Consider the following 16,971-nt stretch of genomic DNA (forward strand, 5'->3'; position numbering starts at 1 on the left):
TCCCCTTCGAGGACCGCCCTCCTTCCTGGCTGTGACATGCCTTCTCGTGACCTTAAAAAACAGGAACTTCCCAGGTCTTGGTGCCTTTCCCAAAAGCACCTGAGTGTTTAATGGCCTGCTGTCTAGCGCCACCTAGTGGTGCACCCTCGCTTGGAACTTGAGATGTTGGAAATGGAATTCAGCTGTGAGAAAGGCAGCACCTTGGTGTGAATTACTTACCCTGAGACCCTTCCTCTTGCAGAGTGGGGATAATAGGCCTTCCTCACGGGCCTCTGAGGGTTAATGAAGATACTGATGACGGCCCTGCACTGTGCTTAGCACCCGGGAGAGCCTCATAAATACGTCCCCTCTCTCCTGCCCATTGGTACCGCTTCTGTCTCTCTCTCTCTCCATGTTCATGGTCCTGCTCCAACTTCCGCAGTCTTGCTTCCGGACCGCAGCATAATTTCTAACTGGAGTTCCTCCCTCCCATTCTCTACCATCCCCTCCTTTCCTATTACTGAGAGGTTTGCACAGCTTTGCTCATGTCTACACTGTGGAAAATATCTGGCTTCTGTTGCCCAAAGTCTAACAGTCTGCTCCCACCCCACCAAATACCTCCCTCTCCCCTTCGGGCTCCCCCCACTCCCAGAGCCACCACCCAGCCCGGCCTGGAAACTGGGGGGGGATGCTGTGTTTGCTCGCGGGGTTCCCTCCTGCACTCGCTGCCCGCCCATCCTCTCCAGGGGTCTCCATGGAGATGCTTTCTGCCCTGTGAGCTTTCCCACAAAGCTTCATGGTTTTTCCAGAATAAAGGTCTCTCCCTCTCTTCTGCTGAAGTCTCATAGCTTTTTATTGACATTTGTCTTATACTCCCATCATCCACTATGCAACTGTGCTATACCTTCTGTGCTCAGAAAAGACGCTCAAAACAGGTACTGAATGGGTTTGGAGTCCATTGGACACAATGTCTTTGGAGTTTGAGTTTAGCCAAAGACCTATTGGAACCTAAAGACACTCCTTTCTGGAATCCTAGTATTTGAGGTCTCAGAACCCGACCATGTGGTCCCAAGCCCTCTGGCTCTGAGCCGAGCAGGTGAGGGCTGCAGTTGACCGGCCTCCCCACGTCACAGCCCCCAGCGCCTAGAACTCGAACCCAGGCTTCCCATGTCTATACCTGTTGTTCTCCTCATGATTTAGCAGGGCAGGTTCAGGTTCCCAGAAAAGTTACGTTCCTTTCTGTGACCAAAGAGTAGCCTGCAAATGACATTAAACGCCTTGGGAAGGAAACATCTGTATCGTGTATCATTTACAGGTGAGGGCTTTATGCGCATCCCTGTTGGACTCAAATGTTCTGGTGCAAAGAAATACCCTGGAAATCGTTCTCTTCTTCTTCCCGTTGTACACCTGTCTGGTGAGTCGGTCCCCGGTATTTCCGAGGAGGCGGTGGGCAGGGTCGACCTCAGTGTTGGTCTCGGGAGGTGAGCAGCTGCTCCGTGATCGCCATTTGCTCTCAGCCTCTGGAAGGTCCTTGTTCACATTTGTGAGGAGCTGGTCACGTAGCAGAAACGGACTAGCTTCTGTCCCCGAGCTCCGGGAGAACTGGCTTTAGGAGGAAGCTTGGGGACCGGTGAGGAAGGGCCGCGTGCCAGGAGTCAGTCACTGACCTGACCGTCTCCCTGTCCTGCTAGGATTCCCAGGAGAGAGCCATCCCCCTGCTCAGACCCGACGTCGTGCGCATCCTGGCCGCCGCCGCCCAGACGCTGCTGCGGAGAGACATGTCTCTGAACAGAAGGCTGTACGCGTGGCTGCTAGGTACTGCGAAGCACACAGCAAGTGCAAGTACAGGGAACCCCCCGGCGGATTGGTGGCAGAGACTTCCATCCGGTGGCCTGTGTCCGAGTCCTCCCATGTGGAGACGTAACCCGGTGCCTGTGGCCCTGGGCGGCGGGGTCCTGCCGTCCCCAGCGCACTCTGCCTCGTTGGCAGCTGTTACTTTAAAAACGGGGAGATAATACATGAGATTTTAAAAATGCTAACGAATTCCCCTTTAAAGAGCTTGGAATACCACGAAAACTGCCGCTAAACCGTATCCAAGTAGAAGCCAGCTGCTATAGAGAAGTTCCACAGGGTGAGGGCTGTGAGAAAACCCACAGACGTGGAGTGCGTGTGAAAGGCAGTTTTGCGCAGATGGGAGTGCGTGTGGCCTGGAGGTGTTCAGGAGACACCTGGGTAACTGGGCGCGCGGGGCGCGTGCTGCTGTGCCTCAGCCTGTGAACTTGGAGGAAAGGAGCCCTTGACTGTTGTCGCACTCTCACAGGGCCGGGGTCCCGGAAGTCACAGGCTGAGACGCTCACGATCTTAAAGACTTAATTTTTCTGGAGCAGTTTAGGCTCCCAGCTAAATTAGGAGGAAGGGCCAGAGGTTTCCCGTACCCTCCCTCTTCCCACACAGGCACCACCTCCCGTCGTCAGCGTGCCCCCAGGGGGTACATCTGTTACCGTCGATGAGCCGTAGCACCCATTAGGGCTCGCTTTTGGTGTGGTACATACGGGGGGTTTGGACAACTATCTGATGACATGTATCCACCAACATGGTATCATACAGCGTAGTTCTTAACCCCAACATATAGCTCTTACCACACCACAGTCAGAAAGCCCCCTTGACCCTTTCTTCCCTCTCCCCCTGGTTGTGAAAGTTTCAGAAGTCATTGCATGGAAGCTTGTGAAGGATTTCACTGTGAATATCACAGGCTCTCGAAGCATTTTTGTCACAAGGCTGATTTTGTTAATGCACACCTCCCTCTAGTGGGGCTGGTCCTGCTGTGTCCTGCCGCCGCCCCAGGAGCCTCAGGGTCTTGGACTGTCCCATGAGGACGCTGCTCCTCGCTCTGCGGACCTCCCCGACCTGCCCGGCGTTCAGAGGGACGCACAGATGAGAATGCCTTGATGTCACATGATGCTGTCCAAATAAACACTGGTTTTAAAATGATGCTTATTCCATTAGACCCCGGTAATCACTCCTGTCAAACAATTGGGCTGAATTCATGGGACAAACCAAATTGATGCCCATTGAGATGGAATTCTGTCTGTCCGACCCTTAGCTCTCCACCGTCAGGAGGGCGGTCGTGGGCCTTGGTCTTGGGAATCTGGTTTGTCGGCGGAATTTTGTATTTAGAAATATCATAGCATGAGACCTTTGCACAGTCTGATGCTCTTTATGTGTGCAGATCTCTTCACAGCTCATGACGCTGCTTCTTTCATAGGTTCAGACATCAAAGGAAACACCGTCATGCCGGAATCCGAAACCTCAAATTCTTACGAAGACCAGTCCTCGTATTTTTTTGAAAAATATTCCAAGGACCTTTTAGTTGAGGTAAAGGAACATTTCTGGGAAGTTGACCCCAATTCTTGATCATGCGCTTTAGAATATTTCTCTGCGGGACCTCAGAGTAGGCATCGGGCATGTTGCTGGCACCCGGTCAGGAGCTTTTGTGTCCTCAGTGCTGCACACCCGGTCTCTTTCTGTCCCAGAGAACCGCCAGTCATGTCATGCTCCACTGTACACAGTATCCTCACGTGTGGCTTTAAAAACAGGGTCTGGCTGAGCTGCTGCACCAGGAGTTCTCAGACGCTGATGCAGAGGAACGCCACGCCGCGTACCTGAGGCCCTTCCGCATCCTCACCAGTCTGCTGGACAAGCCGGAAATAGGTACTGTTAGAAACGGGAACCAAACACGGTGAGAGGAAGTCAGCACTCCTTCCAAATAGAATTCAACCTTTGGAATTTCAGAATCTTGAAGTACGTTATTCGTGTATGGGGTTCAGGTATCCTATCTGGGCACCACTTAAAAGCTTTGCACGGAGGTTTGAACACTTGTGTTAGGAAGATCCCTTGAGCTCCTATTGTGCGTGGCTGCGTGGGTGCCTGCCAAGCACTCACAGCGCCGACTTTGTAAGGACGCTTCTTCATCAAACATCAGACTTCAGATGAGCTTCGGGGTTTTTTTTGTTTGTTTTTGTTTTAAATTTTTTTTTTTTAATATATCTTTATTGATTTCAGAGAGGAAGGGAATGGGAAAGAGAGACAGAAACATCAACGATGAGAGAGAATCACTGATTGGCTGCTTCCTGCAAGTCCCCCACTGGGGTCAAGCCCACAACCCAGGCATACGCCCCCGACTGGAATCAAACCCGGGACGCTTCCGTGCACAGGCCGACGCTCCATCCACTGAGCCAAACCGGTTAGGGCTCAATTGATATTTCTATCTCTCCCTCTCCCTTCCTCTCTCAAATCAATAAAAATATATATTTTTAAAAAATAAATAAAACATTGCACATACTTAACCAATGTCATCAAATAAATTCAATAAAAAAATTTTAAAAATACAAGAGAGCTCAGGACAAGAAAAACAAAACAAAACATTATGCATGCGCCCTGCTCCACCCAGCAGAATCTGACTTGATGTTACCTGAACTCCACCTCATTCCTCTTACCTGTAATCAGGACATGAATTTAGCACCTGGTCATGCAGCTGCTGTGAGGATTAAATAAGTTATAGACGTAAAAGGCTTAGAGCAGTGTCCAGCACACAGAAAGCTCTACAAAAATATTGGCCATTTTCAGGGGTGCTCATCCCCAGTTAACGTTGTCATTGCTACACTTTAAGTAAGTTTCTGAGCTTTTTAGATGATATAAATCATCTGTATAGAGAGAGTTACTCTATACCAAGCATGTCAAACTCACGGCCGGAGGGCCACATGCCACGAGTTTGACATGCTTGCTCTGTATGTTTTGTGTGTGTCATTTACTGACTTACAAATGGGTTGTTAATCTTTCTCTGGCCATTTTCCTTTTCATTGCAGGGCCTCAGGTGGTTGGGGATTTGTTTCTCGAAGTCATCCGGGCCTTTTATTCCTACTGCAGAGACGCGCTTGGCTCCGATCTCCAGCTTAGCTACACGCAGAACGGGAGTCTGCTGACCAGGTCTGGGCTGGGCCTCCCACTTTACCCTCTTCCTCACTCCCCAATGCCAGGATTTCACTTCTCTGTTGTTTACCATAAATGGTGCAGATCTGGGACAGGAGATGCAGCCTAGGTCATCATAACGATGAGTCAGTCCACGTGAAGTGACTGACCTGAATTCGGGGAGGAGTCTAAAAGGGGTTTCATCTAGCCTCTGCCCTAGCCTGGGAAGCACAGACAGTGTTTATTGGTCAAGTACGAAGAGCGGTCAGTGGAGACAGGCGGATCTAGATTACCCAGTATGACTTACAGCGGGGAGGCTGTTTCGGGTGGCCATGAAGGGGAGCCAGGAACATGAGTCTTCAGGAGATGAGGAGTTTTGGGGGTCAAGGTATGGGCTTCCCAGGCCACATGCTCCAGGACCCTGAGGGCAGGGGGAGAGGAGCATTTGGGAGACAGCAGATATGTTGACCTGAAGTGTCTAGTTATCTATCAGCCCTATGTTTTGTTTTTCTTCTTTTTTCTTCTGTTTTTGTTCTTTTTAACCTTTTGCACTCGGATGTCGAGTGTGACTCGACATGGTTAGCATTAGAATAAAGGAATCGAGAAAAAAGCAAGCGAGTGCAAAGGGTTAAGATAGTTCAACCTCTTATTACTTTACTCTTGATATAATATCCTTCTGCCTGAATTGGCACTGGGTATATTGAAAATTTAAATCAATTGGAAGATTTTTCTGGTTTTTTAATTGTCAGTGTACCAAGAATTCTTAGCGTTTGCTTTATTTTTCCCTGAGTAGTATATTGTTTTTCTGAATATGAAAACAGTACATGCCCATTGTAGAATATAACAGTATTCGAAGATCAAGAAAAAAGAGATTACCCATAATCCCACTGCCCTTCAAAGAAAAAACAAAACAATTTTCTTCTAGATTTTCAATGTATATATAATATATAGTGTGTCTATATATAGCCTAATATATAAAAATCCAGGGTCCATAATGACCGACCAAAGGCTTGACCAAACACCAGAAGTCAGTCCTGCAGTCAGCCCCGGCAACCCAGCACTGACTGCCGCCCGTGCGGGTGCAGTGACCCAGCACTGACTGCTGAGGGGGCTGCGGATCAGGCCCAGAGAGAGGCCCAGAGAGAGAGAGAGAGAGGGGCAGGGTCTGATCCACACCTGCCATGGCAGCTGTTGATCAGCCGTTGCTTCTCTCTTTCTCTCCCAGCTTCGCCAGCAGCTGCGCCTCTGTTTTTCTCTGGGCCTCCCTGGGGGCTGCTGATCAGCCCCACCTCTCTGATCAAGCCCAGAGATAGGCCCGGAGACGCTGACTGGCATAGAAACCAACCAATCAGAACCAAATCTGGGTGAACTGTGAGGAGCCAATGGCTGCCTAAGAGGCAGAGCTTTTGATGCTGACTGGCATAGAAACCGACCATTCAGAATCAAATTGGCCAGCAGGGGAGGGCATTAGGGGTGATCAGGCAGACGGAAGCAGTTAGGGCTGATCAGGCTGGCAGGGGAGAACAGTTGGGGGCGAGATCAGGCCAGCAGGGGAGGGCAGTTAGGGGCGATCAGGCAGGCAGGCAGAGAGGTTAGGGGAGATCAGGCAGGCAGGCAGGCAGAGGAGTTAGGGGCAGGCAGGCAGAGGCAGGCAGGTGAGCAATTAGGAGCCAGCAGTCCCAGATTATGAGAGGGATGTCCCCCAAGGGGTCCCCAATTGGAGAGGGTGCAGGCTGGACTGAGGGAACCACCCCCCCCCTCCGTGCATGAATTTCGTGCACCGGACCACTAGTGTGTGTGTGTGTGTGTGTGTGTGTGTGTGTGTGTGTGTGTGCAGAAAGAGAGAGGTCTATCTTTTAAAGATGAAATTACACTGTCTAGTTGCCTTTATTTCTTTTAATGCAAGTCGTGAGTAACTCTACTCTCTCCTGTGGGATATGATAGTTGCCTTAGATTTCTCGGGAAGGATTTATCACTTTGTAAGAAATTCTGACTGATTTGCCATTCTCTTACTGATTGGCTTTTAGGTGCTTTCCACTTTTTTGGTATTTCTAAAAGTATATTTTTATTGATTTCAGAGAGGAAGGGAGAGGGAGAGATAGATAGAAGCATCAATGATGAGAGAGAATCATTGATTGGCTGCCTCCTGCATGCCTCATATGGGGAATCAAGCCTGAAATCTGGGCATGTGCCCTGACTGGGAATCGAACCGTGACCTCCTGGTTCCTAGGTTCATGCTTAACCACTGAGGCACCTTTTCAGTATTTTTAATGACCTTGCAGTGGTACCCTGTGTGCAAAGCTTTGTGGGGGGTAAATCCCTAGAGTCAGTTTCTGAGTCATAGAAGGTGCACATTTAAGTGTCAGCCAGAAGTCCCCCCTGAGTGGTTGTGCCGTGTGATTTCAACAGTAGAGCATCTAGTTGCCTACAGTGGGACTGAAACTGGTTTTCTACATCACCTTCTTTTTACGAGAGCTCTTAAGCTTATTTCTAAGAGAATGTGTCGACATAGCAAGTGCTTAGGGTGGCATTGTACATACTCTTTTCTATAGAAAAGAGTGAGGGAGAAGAACAGTGAGGGATCTTTTTATCTTAAACCACGTTTGTCGGTCTCTAGAAATAAGTTCTGAATGCTAAAGTGAATTTGTTTTTCAGACATGGTGTTCTTGTCAGACAGGGTTTCTCATAGATATGTTTATGAGTATCCCTCTCCCTTTACAGTGCAATAAAAGAAAACCGAAATGCCTCTGAGATTGTTAAAACGGTGAATTTGCTGATCACTTCCCTCAGCACAGACTTTCTCTGGGACTACATGACGAGGTGTTTTGAGGATTGCTTTAGGTAAGTGTCCAGTTCAGGATAATGAAAATTCCAGAAGGATTAGAGGGTTTCATGGTTTCGTAGCTGCGTATTGTGCTCAGATTACATGTAACAGGCTAAAGTTGGGTGGTTTCTGCTGAGTACACGATTGGAAAGAATTCACTTAAGATGATAATAGAATAAAAGGCATTGCCATTGAGAAGGTCCCCATCGTCTTTGCCACACAATTCTGCGCCTCTTCATTTATTAGAGTCCAAGGATAGAACCTCCCCAGTCCTCCCTCCCACCCCCCCCCCGTGCATTTCCTAGTTGCTCTGATAAATCCGCTTTCCTCGCACAGCCCTCTGGAGGCTTGATCTGTGAAGGAAGCTTGACTTTGTGGCTCTGTGACCAGACTCAGTGTTTGATCATCAGTCTCCTTAAGTTCCTCTGAAATCAGTGTATAACTGGTCAGATAAAAGCATTCATTTTTCAGTTGCTATAGTCAGCTTTATGTCACTTTGAATCTGGTGAATTACACCAGCTCAGAATCTCGGGTGGTGGTGACCTCCGGGGAGTAGTGAGTGGACAGGTGTCCAGCCTGTGCTGTGCTCTGGCCAGGCTCCTCCCCTGGGAGCAGGCCTTTGGGCTGGGATGGGAGCCTGGAGTGGTTGCTGTTGACAGCGCTCCAGATCTCTGGGTGTGGATCCCATGTGGGTAGGAACCACCCTGATCCGAACTGATGACACTCACATCAACATGAACCCGTTGTGAAGACAAGCAGATTCAAGACACTTATTTATTTTTATTTTTTATTGTTAATCCTCACCCGAGGATATTTTCCCATTGATTTTTTAGAGAGAGTGGAAGGGAGGGGGAGAGACATCGATGTGAGAGAGAAGACACATCGATTGGTTGCCTCCTGCGTGTGCCCTGACCAGGGCCGAGGATCGAGCCTGCACCCGAGGTACGTGCCCTTGACCAGATCAAACCCAGGACCCTTCAGTTCGAGGGCTGATGCTCTATCCACTGACCCAAACCGGCTAGGGCTCAAGACTCCTCGATACTTCCCTGTGTTAGGAGGTTTTAGGCACCAAACCTTAAGGATTGGCACTATAGAAGCTACATTTCATTATGTTTGAAATAGAATAAGTTTCATTGAAAATTAAAGAAATGTTTGAATTATTGTAGGAGAAAGACTTGATCTGTTTTTCTCTCCTGGGACTTCCGTAGACCAGCGAAGCCGAGTCCCATTGAGAAGAGCGTCAGCCCTGCCCCCACGGTCTCGGAGCTCTGCGCCCTCCTCGTGTTCCTGCTGGACGTCATTCCCCTGGTGAGGGCCTTCGCTGGGGGGGATGGCTCCGCGCTTGCTGTTACGTTTTTATTTTTATTTCTTACATTGATTTTTGGAGAGAGGAAGGGAGAGAGAAAGAGAAACATCAATGTGAGAGAAACAGATCAGTTGCCTCCCGCACACACCCTAACCGAGGATCAAACCTGCCACCTGGGAATGTGCCCTGACTGGGAATAGAACCCGCCACCCTTTGGTGTAGGGGCGATGCTCCAACCACTGAGCCACCGGCCAGGGTTCTGTTACGTTGTCCTTAGTCTTGTTGGCCTGTTGAACAAATCTGCTACATTTTATGTCTTGTTTAGAAGGGGTTGTAACGTTTGAGCCAGGTTTAAGGGGGCTGAGCTGAAGTCATGCAAGCCGATGGTGAACTGGGCGTCATGCTGTATTTAGGAGTGGGAGTGAATGTATTTCCTGCTTACTAGTAAACGTCTGTAGTTGGCCAGTTTCCCCAAAGGAAACTAATTTCCTCGATGGAGAAATAAAGGTGGCAGTGATTTTCTATTAGAAAGGGGAAAGCCACTTGAAAGGAGAAGACAAAAGTCTATGATTTGTCCAGATCAGAAAGAAATACTGTTTTGTTCTCTTAAGAAGCGTTGTGAGGTGCATTCTTTTCCTTGATTGTAAGCCGAACCACGTTCATTAGCCCGTGTCTCCTTCCAGGAGCTGTACTCGGAGGTGCAGACCCAGTACCTCCCGCAGGTGCTCGCCTGCCTGGTGCAGCCTCTGGCCGAGGACGTGGAGGCTTTAAGCTTGCCCGAACTCACGCACGCCCTGAAGACGTGTTTCAAGGTGCTCAGCAAGGTCCAGATGCCGCCTTCCTACCTGGATGCGGAGGCCACGAGCAGAAACTCGGTACGTGCCAGGAGCAGCCAGAATGGTCCTGAGCCGGAAGGAGCTTGTGCCTCCCTGGGAGCAGAAAGTAACTCAGGGTCAATTAGCATAGGTGTGAGGACTGGAAGATCTAGAAGTGAGATCTACAGTACGCTTCTCAAATCCTCACTCTATGCAAGTTCTTAGCATGGATGTCAGCCCCTCCCCTTGCCCACGGGATGAGCTGTGTGAGGGACTGGAGTCTCAGCCCACAGACTAGTTACCGACTGCTGCCTCGGTTGCAAAGTTAGTCCTTCCTTTTCCCCAAAAGCTATTGCAGATCATCTGCTTACACTGGGGCAGGGGCTCTGCTCTAGCTATGGGAGAAAAATGTTCTAAGAATGACTTAAGATATAAACTTAAGGATGTGACGTCTACAGATTAAAAAGAATGTCTCAAAAATTGCGTAATACTCTTCAGTCTTCCCTAGAAAGCACCAGAGGTTACATGCTAAGGAATTTTAAACTTAATGTGGTATTATCTAAGTAACAGTGTAAGAAAAGAGGTTGGTTCATTGCAGGTTGATGTTTCATCTCTCTGGAAAAGCCACACAAATACATACAGCAGGTCTTTGAACAGCATCGTTTTGTTATAACTATGAGATGCCACGGGAACTCGACTCCTGTTTATATCAGTTAGTCTCTGATAAATCGCTTTCCTTTTACATGATTTGGTTTAAAGTTGCAAAATCTATTGACATTAAGTGAGGACTTACTATACACATACATATGTGTATATGTGTGTGTGTGTATGAAAACTTTGTTCTAGCTTTCTCCTCTTATTTTATTTCTTCATGTCTTTATTTTACCCTCAGCCCAATTTCCTCATTCATATTCTTAAATCCGTCAGACTGTTTTTAACTAAGTTTTTTTTAATGCTGAAGAGTCTAAATAACCCGGAAAGCATGGCGGTCTGTCTGCCCCTCCTCGGGCCGGCGCCTCTGCCTGGCCTGTGTGCAGTCTTCACTGTGTTCTACACTGTGCACAGGGTCCTCTTGGTGTAGAGAATTCTGATTTTAAAACCAGGAAGAGCACATTTACTGTGCCTAATTCGGCTGATATTCAAATCCCCTGGTCTTACAAGATGCACATTATAAACTTCCGTTTTTTGCAGAGTCCAGTAAAAGGTGAAAACAGTGACATAATTTTAGACACGAAGGCTGTAATCCCAGGTGATGAAGAGGCTTCGTTTCCTGCACTGAAGTCCGAAGACAGCGGGATTGGGCTCAGTGCGTCGTCGCCGGAGCTCTCGGAGCACCTGCGGGTCCCCAGAGTCTCCCCTGAAAGAGACGACGTTTGGAAGACGGGCGGGAGTATGCAGAGGACGTTCTTCTGCCTCCAAGAGCTGATTGCCAACTTTGCGCACAAGAACATCTTTGGAGTCGAGCTGGCGGCATCCACTGAGGAAAGCAAGGCCGCGGAGCCCGCAGGCCAGCAGGACGAGAGCGTGCCTCGGGGCCCGGAGCCCCGCCCCCGCGGCAGGAAGAACTCGGGGGACGCCAGGCCCATCAGCGTGCCCCAGTTTAAGCAGATGCTCTCCGACTGGTTCACAGTTCGAGGGTCTCCATTTAAGACCAAAACTGTGGAGCCGCCATCACCTTTGCCCAGCAGCCCCGGCCAGACAAAGGGAGACTGGGCCGTGGACCAGGTGGGCCCTGACCTGGGCGGCTCCAGCGAGGCCTGCAGGGAGGCCTTTGCCGCCGCCTGCCACCTGCTGCTGGACTGCGCCACCTTCCCCATCTACCTGTCCGAGGAGGAGACGGAGCGGCTCTGGGAGACGCTCTTCCAGCCTTCCGGTGAGCGGGGGCCCGAGGTGGCCCCTCTGGGGGACTCGTGGTTCTTAGGCTGTTGAGCTCTCAGAGGAGCAGGGCTCATGTCGTCCAGGGAGGAACCTGGCCACACTCGCTTCCTCCGTAGTTTCTAATTAGTTGTGTGTGCCAGTGGCAGATGGGTGAAGCTGGGTCTTTATTTTTATACATTGGGTGTCTGTCCATTAAAAGGGCTGGAGCATAAAAGGTGTTTGATGACCAGTAGACTTTTTCATGGAGCTGGTGTTAAAGATTTATGCATTCGTCTGTTTGGGCTGCCACGAAAAAGTGCCACAAACAAGCGGCTTAAGCCACAGAAACGTGTTCTCTCCAGTCCTGAGGCCAGAGTGTGAGCGCCGGGTCTGGGCGGGGCCACGCTGCCATCTCCCCGCGCTCTGCCATGCGGCGTTGTAGCTCCAGTCTTTCCATCGCTCTCCCCGTGTGCCCCTGTGTTCAGGTCTCCCTCTCTAAGGACACCTGCTTTATTGGGTTGGGGCCACTCTGCGTGATCCCACTGTAATTAACTGTATAACGGGTTAGGACTTCAATACAGAATATTGGTGGGCACAGCTCAACCCATAGCGGGCAGTGTCTGGGCTCAGGGCCCTAATGAAATACCATGGACTGAGCAGCTTAAACACTGGAACTTTATCTTCTCACAGTTCTGGGCTGGAAGTTCGAGATCAGGGGGTCAGCATAGTCGGTTCCTGGTGACATCTCCCCCTGGTTACAGACAGCCACCGTCTCACTCGGTGCTCACAGCCTGGGGGTGTGGGGGGTCTCTGATGTTCCATCTGAAGGCCCTGCACTCAGGCCCTCATCTAAACCCAGGGACCTCCCAAGACTCCACCTCCAGACCGTCCCACCAGGGGCTGGGCTTCCACATGAATTTGGACAGGCATCACTCCGTCCATCGCAGGCAGAGAGTACTTTAAACAAAGGGGGTGGGGAGAAAGGGATAGAGGGGAAGGCGGGGAACAAGAAAGAGCGATTAGGGTGGTGGGAATGAACATAGGGCAGGATTTTCTGTCTAAGTCATTACCTTAAACTTCCACACCCTTGGTCTCCTGGCGCCCGCCGCCAGAGGCATTGACCTGGGTGGAGAATGGGTCCCTCCATCTGTTTCTGCCCTTTTCAAGCCAATGCCATGTGCCCTGCCACCAGGAGAGCCCTGGGGAAACAATTTGAACCCAAACGTGTGAATTTTATTTTATGTAAGTTAAGCAAAAACTTCACTGTATCTAAGTCTTTAAAGGAAAACAGACATTTTGAATCATCTCAAAGCCCTGAGGTCGAGGGCCAACAATTTGCAAGCAGACGCGGTCTCCTTCACCCTCCGGCCTGAGTGCTGCCTGCAGCCAGGTCCCCCCGGAGGCCAGGAGGCCTCCCGGGTCGCCGGGTTAGAGGCCGTGTGTCCGAGCGCCGTTCTCGGGGGCTTTTGCTTGTTCCCACCCTGTCTGGTTGGCTTCCTTCCAGGGGCCGGCGAGTCCAGTTTTCCCGCGTGGCTGAGATCCCTCATGACCATTTGCTGCTGTGGGACCGACTGCTACCTCCAGAACGTGGCCATCTCCACGCTGCTGGAAGTGATAAACCACTCCCAGTCCCTCGCTCTTGTCATCGAGGACAAGATGCGGCGCTATAAGAGCTCTGGGTACAGCCCGTTTCTCGGCAAGCTGCAGATGGTGACGGTGCCTCCCATCGCGCCAGGAATCCTGAAGGTCATCGCGGAGAAAACGGACTTCTATCAGGTATTTCCCGCCGGAGAGCGGTGGGCGGGACCTGGGTCCTCCTCTTGGACCATGTGCAGAAAGCTGTCCCCAGGGCTGTGGCCACTGTGGTGAGGAATGCGGCAGCTCTGGTGACACCAGATAGGACTGTGCCCGCCGTGGGCTCCCGGCACAGGGCCTGGCCGGGGAGTGAGTGTCCAGTGCCAGCAGTTTAGCTGTGACTTGTCCATCGGAAACCACACTCCCTTAGGTCAGAAGTGAGTCATGGGCAGGGCCGCGCGCCAGGCGGTGGTCAGTGCTCTGTGCAGAGAAGACAGCTTTGTCACGTGGAAAAAGATGGACAAAAAAGTTCTTTTATCTTAAGTTGTCCCTAAAATACCGTAATCCAGGAGACGCCCTCTCTGTGACCCAGAAGAATGCCTTCAGATAGCCTCCTCCCGGAAGCGGGGACCCACCTGCTTTGGAGCCTCACCCTGTTGGGTCGGGAGCTCCCTGGAGGCGGGGAGGAGCTGCAGCTGGCCACTGGCCCCGCTTGTTTACGAGCTGAGGTCGGCTGGGAGACGGAGGACTCCTGTGGGATGCAGTTTGGGTCCTGACAGTGAGCCGGGCATCGGCCGCGGCTCTGTCCACAGCAGAGGGAACAGGCACGTTGTGGCAGTGAAGCCAAGCCGATCAGAGCGCCCCCTAGATGGAGAGGTGCTGCGCGTCCCTCACAGCGGTGGTCGAGGGCCGTCTGGAGCCCCAGCGCCGGCACCGGGAAGGCTTGGTTTGTGCCCGTTGACCCGTAGGTTCTTGCTCCCGGCTGACCCCCTCTCTGTAGCTGAGGGTCTCAGCTGGTGGCAAGCTCCACGTGTGCCCGCATCCTGGCCTGTGCGGGATGACTTCTGCTGGCTTCCTGGTTTGGGTTGGGTTTGGTTTGTGTGGTTTGTTGGCGATGTTCCTTTGTCGGTTAAGGATTCTCACATAGCAAACAGGCAGAAGCCAGGATGTTGGTACCAGGACTGGCCTTGTTCACACCTGGTTCACACCGTGTCCCTTCGTCCCAGAGGGTGGCTCGTGTGCTGTGGAACCAGCTGAACCAGGAGACCCGGGAGCACCACGTCACCTGCGTGGAGCTGTTCTACCGGCTGCACTGCCTGGCCCCGACGGCCAGCATCTGCGAGGACATCATCTGCCACGCCCTGCTGGACCCGGACAAGGCGAGTGCAGCCCCAGCCTCCGGCCTGCGCGGGTCCCCCTGCTGGGCAGCCTGGCACTCCGTGCCCAGGGCAGGCTGCATGTATCCAGCCGGGGTCAGTCTGGGGCCGGTGGACGTCCTGGTTAGTGAGCAGAAGTGTCAGGGATGTCGGAACTAGAAGGCCTCCTGCCGCATGAGCTGTCCCCTTGGAGTCCCCAAAACATGGTCTGTGTCCACCTCAGGGCTCCCCAGGGAAATCGGCCCAGACTGCCGTGGTGTTTGTGGACCTGTGGGTGCCTGCGGGCCTGTGGGTGCCTGCGGGCCTGTAGGTGTTTACGGGCCTGTGGGTGCCTGCGGGCCTGTGGGTGCCTGCGGGCCTGTGGGTGCCTGCGGGCCTGTAGGTGTTTACGGGCCTGTGGGTGCCCGCGGGCCTGTGGGTGCCCGCGGGCCTGTGGGTGCCCGCGGGCCTGTGGGTGCCCGCGGGCCTGTGGGTGCCTGCGGGCCTTGCTGCAGCTGCTGGAAGTGCTGGCACAGGAGGCCGTGGAGAGGAGGGGTCGGCCCGCAGCCCGTGTCCGCGCAGTGCAGTGGTGTCCTGTGCCCTGAGCCAGGGGCCTGTCACTTCTCAGGGAAGGGCATGAGCCCCACTCTCCTGTTTCCCTGCGGCCCCGGGCAGGGGGAGCGCCACGGCTGGACCAGCAACCAGGCTCTTCAGTGACAGCGCACCGTGTCACCGGGAGCGAGGGGAGAGGGGCAGGACGGGCACCAGGCAGTGACCTGCCTCTGCTGCACTGCCGTCCTGCTCCTGAGCTCTCGTTTGCGTTTAAATTGGAATTCACGCGACCAAGAACAGTGTCTTGCTGGGAAACCAGGCTCCTCACGCCCGTTTATTTCCTAATCCAGGGAACCAGATTGGAGGCTCTGTTCAGATTTTCCGTCCTCTGGCACCTGACGCGGGAGATCCAGGGCAACCGAGTGACATCGCACAACCGCTCCTTCGACAGGTGAGGCTGTCTTCCTCATCATTGACCCGCAGGCAGAAGGCACTTTGCACGGTCCCCGGTCAGCGTGCTGGGCTGGGGATGGGGAGATGCGTGCTCGGACCACATGACCTCACAGTCCTGATGCACAGCAGCCGGTCTCAGGATCCCCTAAATGGCTTCAGGCTGGACACACGTGAATGGATACGTGGTGGGGCTGTCCCTGCTGTGGTTGAGGAGGGAGGAGACTCCGGTGCCTCGAGTCACTGGGGGAGCTGTCAGAGCGTGCCCCATGGGGAGGTGGGGGGAGTAGGGAAATGGAGAAGGTCCAGTTCTTGATTGGAGTGGTGGCCACACTAGTTGTATATACTTGTAAAGTCATCAACTGGCTTAAGATGTGAGTTGATTGCAGGTACATTATAATCCACATTGTTTTCCAAAAACCCCCTCCTTTGTTTCCAAAACTCTAGGTGTGGGGTCAGATACAGCCTTACTGGCAGCTCATTGCGATGCCTGGGGCCCATCCCCGGGCTGATTTAACCGATTGGGCCGAGGCCTAGAGATCAGGACTTCATTTATTTCTATTTTTTTAATATGTTTTTATTGATTTCTGAGAGGAAGGGAGAGGGAGAGAAAGATAGAAACATCAATGATGAGAGAGTCACTGATTGGCTGCCCCCTGCACTCCCCTACTGGGGATTGAGCCCACAACCTGGGCATGTGCCCTGACTGGGAATTGAACTGTGACCTCCTGGTTCATAGGTCGACACTTAACCACTGAACCACACTGGCCAGGCCTGGGGATCTGGACTCCCATGCTGATTCTAGCACAAAGCCAAGGTTTAACTCCCAGGTGCTTATCTGCTGGGGCCCACAGCCCAGCGTGGGTGAGCTCCCCGGGGGTGTCCCGCACATGGTGCTGCACGCCCACCTCATGGTGCACTTCCACCCAAGGTCCCTGTTCGTGGTGCTGGACAGCCTGACCTGCACAGACGGCGCCATCGGTGCGGCGGCCCAGGGCTGGCTGGTGCGGGCGCTATCCCTCGGGGATGTGGCACGCATCCTCGAGCCCCTGCTCCTGCTGCTGCTCCAGCCCAAAACCCAACGGACTTCCATTCACTGCCTCAAGCAGGAGAACTCGGCGGGTGAGCTCCCCCTGCCGGGCGGCCGGGCCAGCTGTGTCCCCAGGGTGCCCGGGCCAGGGAGGGTGGCAAGGGCGTTGGACCCTGCTGCCCGCTGTGACAGTTAAGGCACTTAGACCTACTTTGTGATTTTGCCAGATTTGAACGGTGTGAAGGTACTTTGTAAACGTG

General features: G+C 52.4%; 1 protein-coding gene across 5 annotated transcripts in view; it reads left to right on the plus strand.

The window, feature by feature from the left end:
* DOP1B (DOP1 leucine zipper like protein B) overlaps positions 1–16,971 on the plus strand; it is a 64,673-nt gene that overhangs the window by 22,362 nt on the left and 25,340 nt on the right. For all 5 annotated transcript variants that reach the window (XR_013813320.1, XM_079766655.1, XM_079766657.1 and 2 more), the window contains exons 6-18: positions 1,295–1,393; positions 1,671–1,794; positions 3,245–3,354; positions 3,576–3,690; positions 4,845–4,965; positions 7,669–7,788; positions 8,980–9,079; positions 9,761–9,952; positions 11,084–11,765; positions 13,254–13,525; positions 14,551–14,703; positions 15,582–15,682; positions 16,613–16,803. Coding sequence is in view for 4 of the 5 variants with exons in the window: in XM_079766655.1 (XP_079622781.1) it covers positions 1,295–1,393; positions 1,671–1,794; positions 3,245–3,354; positions 3,576–3,690; positions 4,845–4,965; positions 7,669–7,788; positions 8,980–9,079; positions 9,761–9,952; positions 11,084–11,765; positions 13,254–13,525; positions 14,551–14,703; positions 15,582–15,682; positions 16,613–16,803 (2,380 nt within the window). In the remaining variant the exon portion in view is untranslated. The remainder of the gene's footprint in view (positions 1–1,294; positions 1,394–1,670; positions 1,795–3,244; positions 3,355–3,575; positions 3,691–4,844; positions 4,966–7,668; positions 7,789–8,979; positions 9,080–9,760; positions 9,953–11,083; positions 11,766–13,253; positions 13,526–14,550; positions 14,704–15,581; positions 15,683–16,612; positions 16,804–16,971) is intronic.

This window comes from Cnephaeus nilssonii (assembly GCF_951640355.1).
Source record: "Cnephaeus nilssonii genome assembly, chromosome: 3".
NCBI classification, from domain to species: domain Eukaryota; kingdom Metazoa; phylum Chordata; class Mammalia; order Chiroptera; family Vespertilionidae; genus Cnephaeus; species Cnephaeus nilssonii.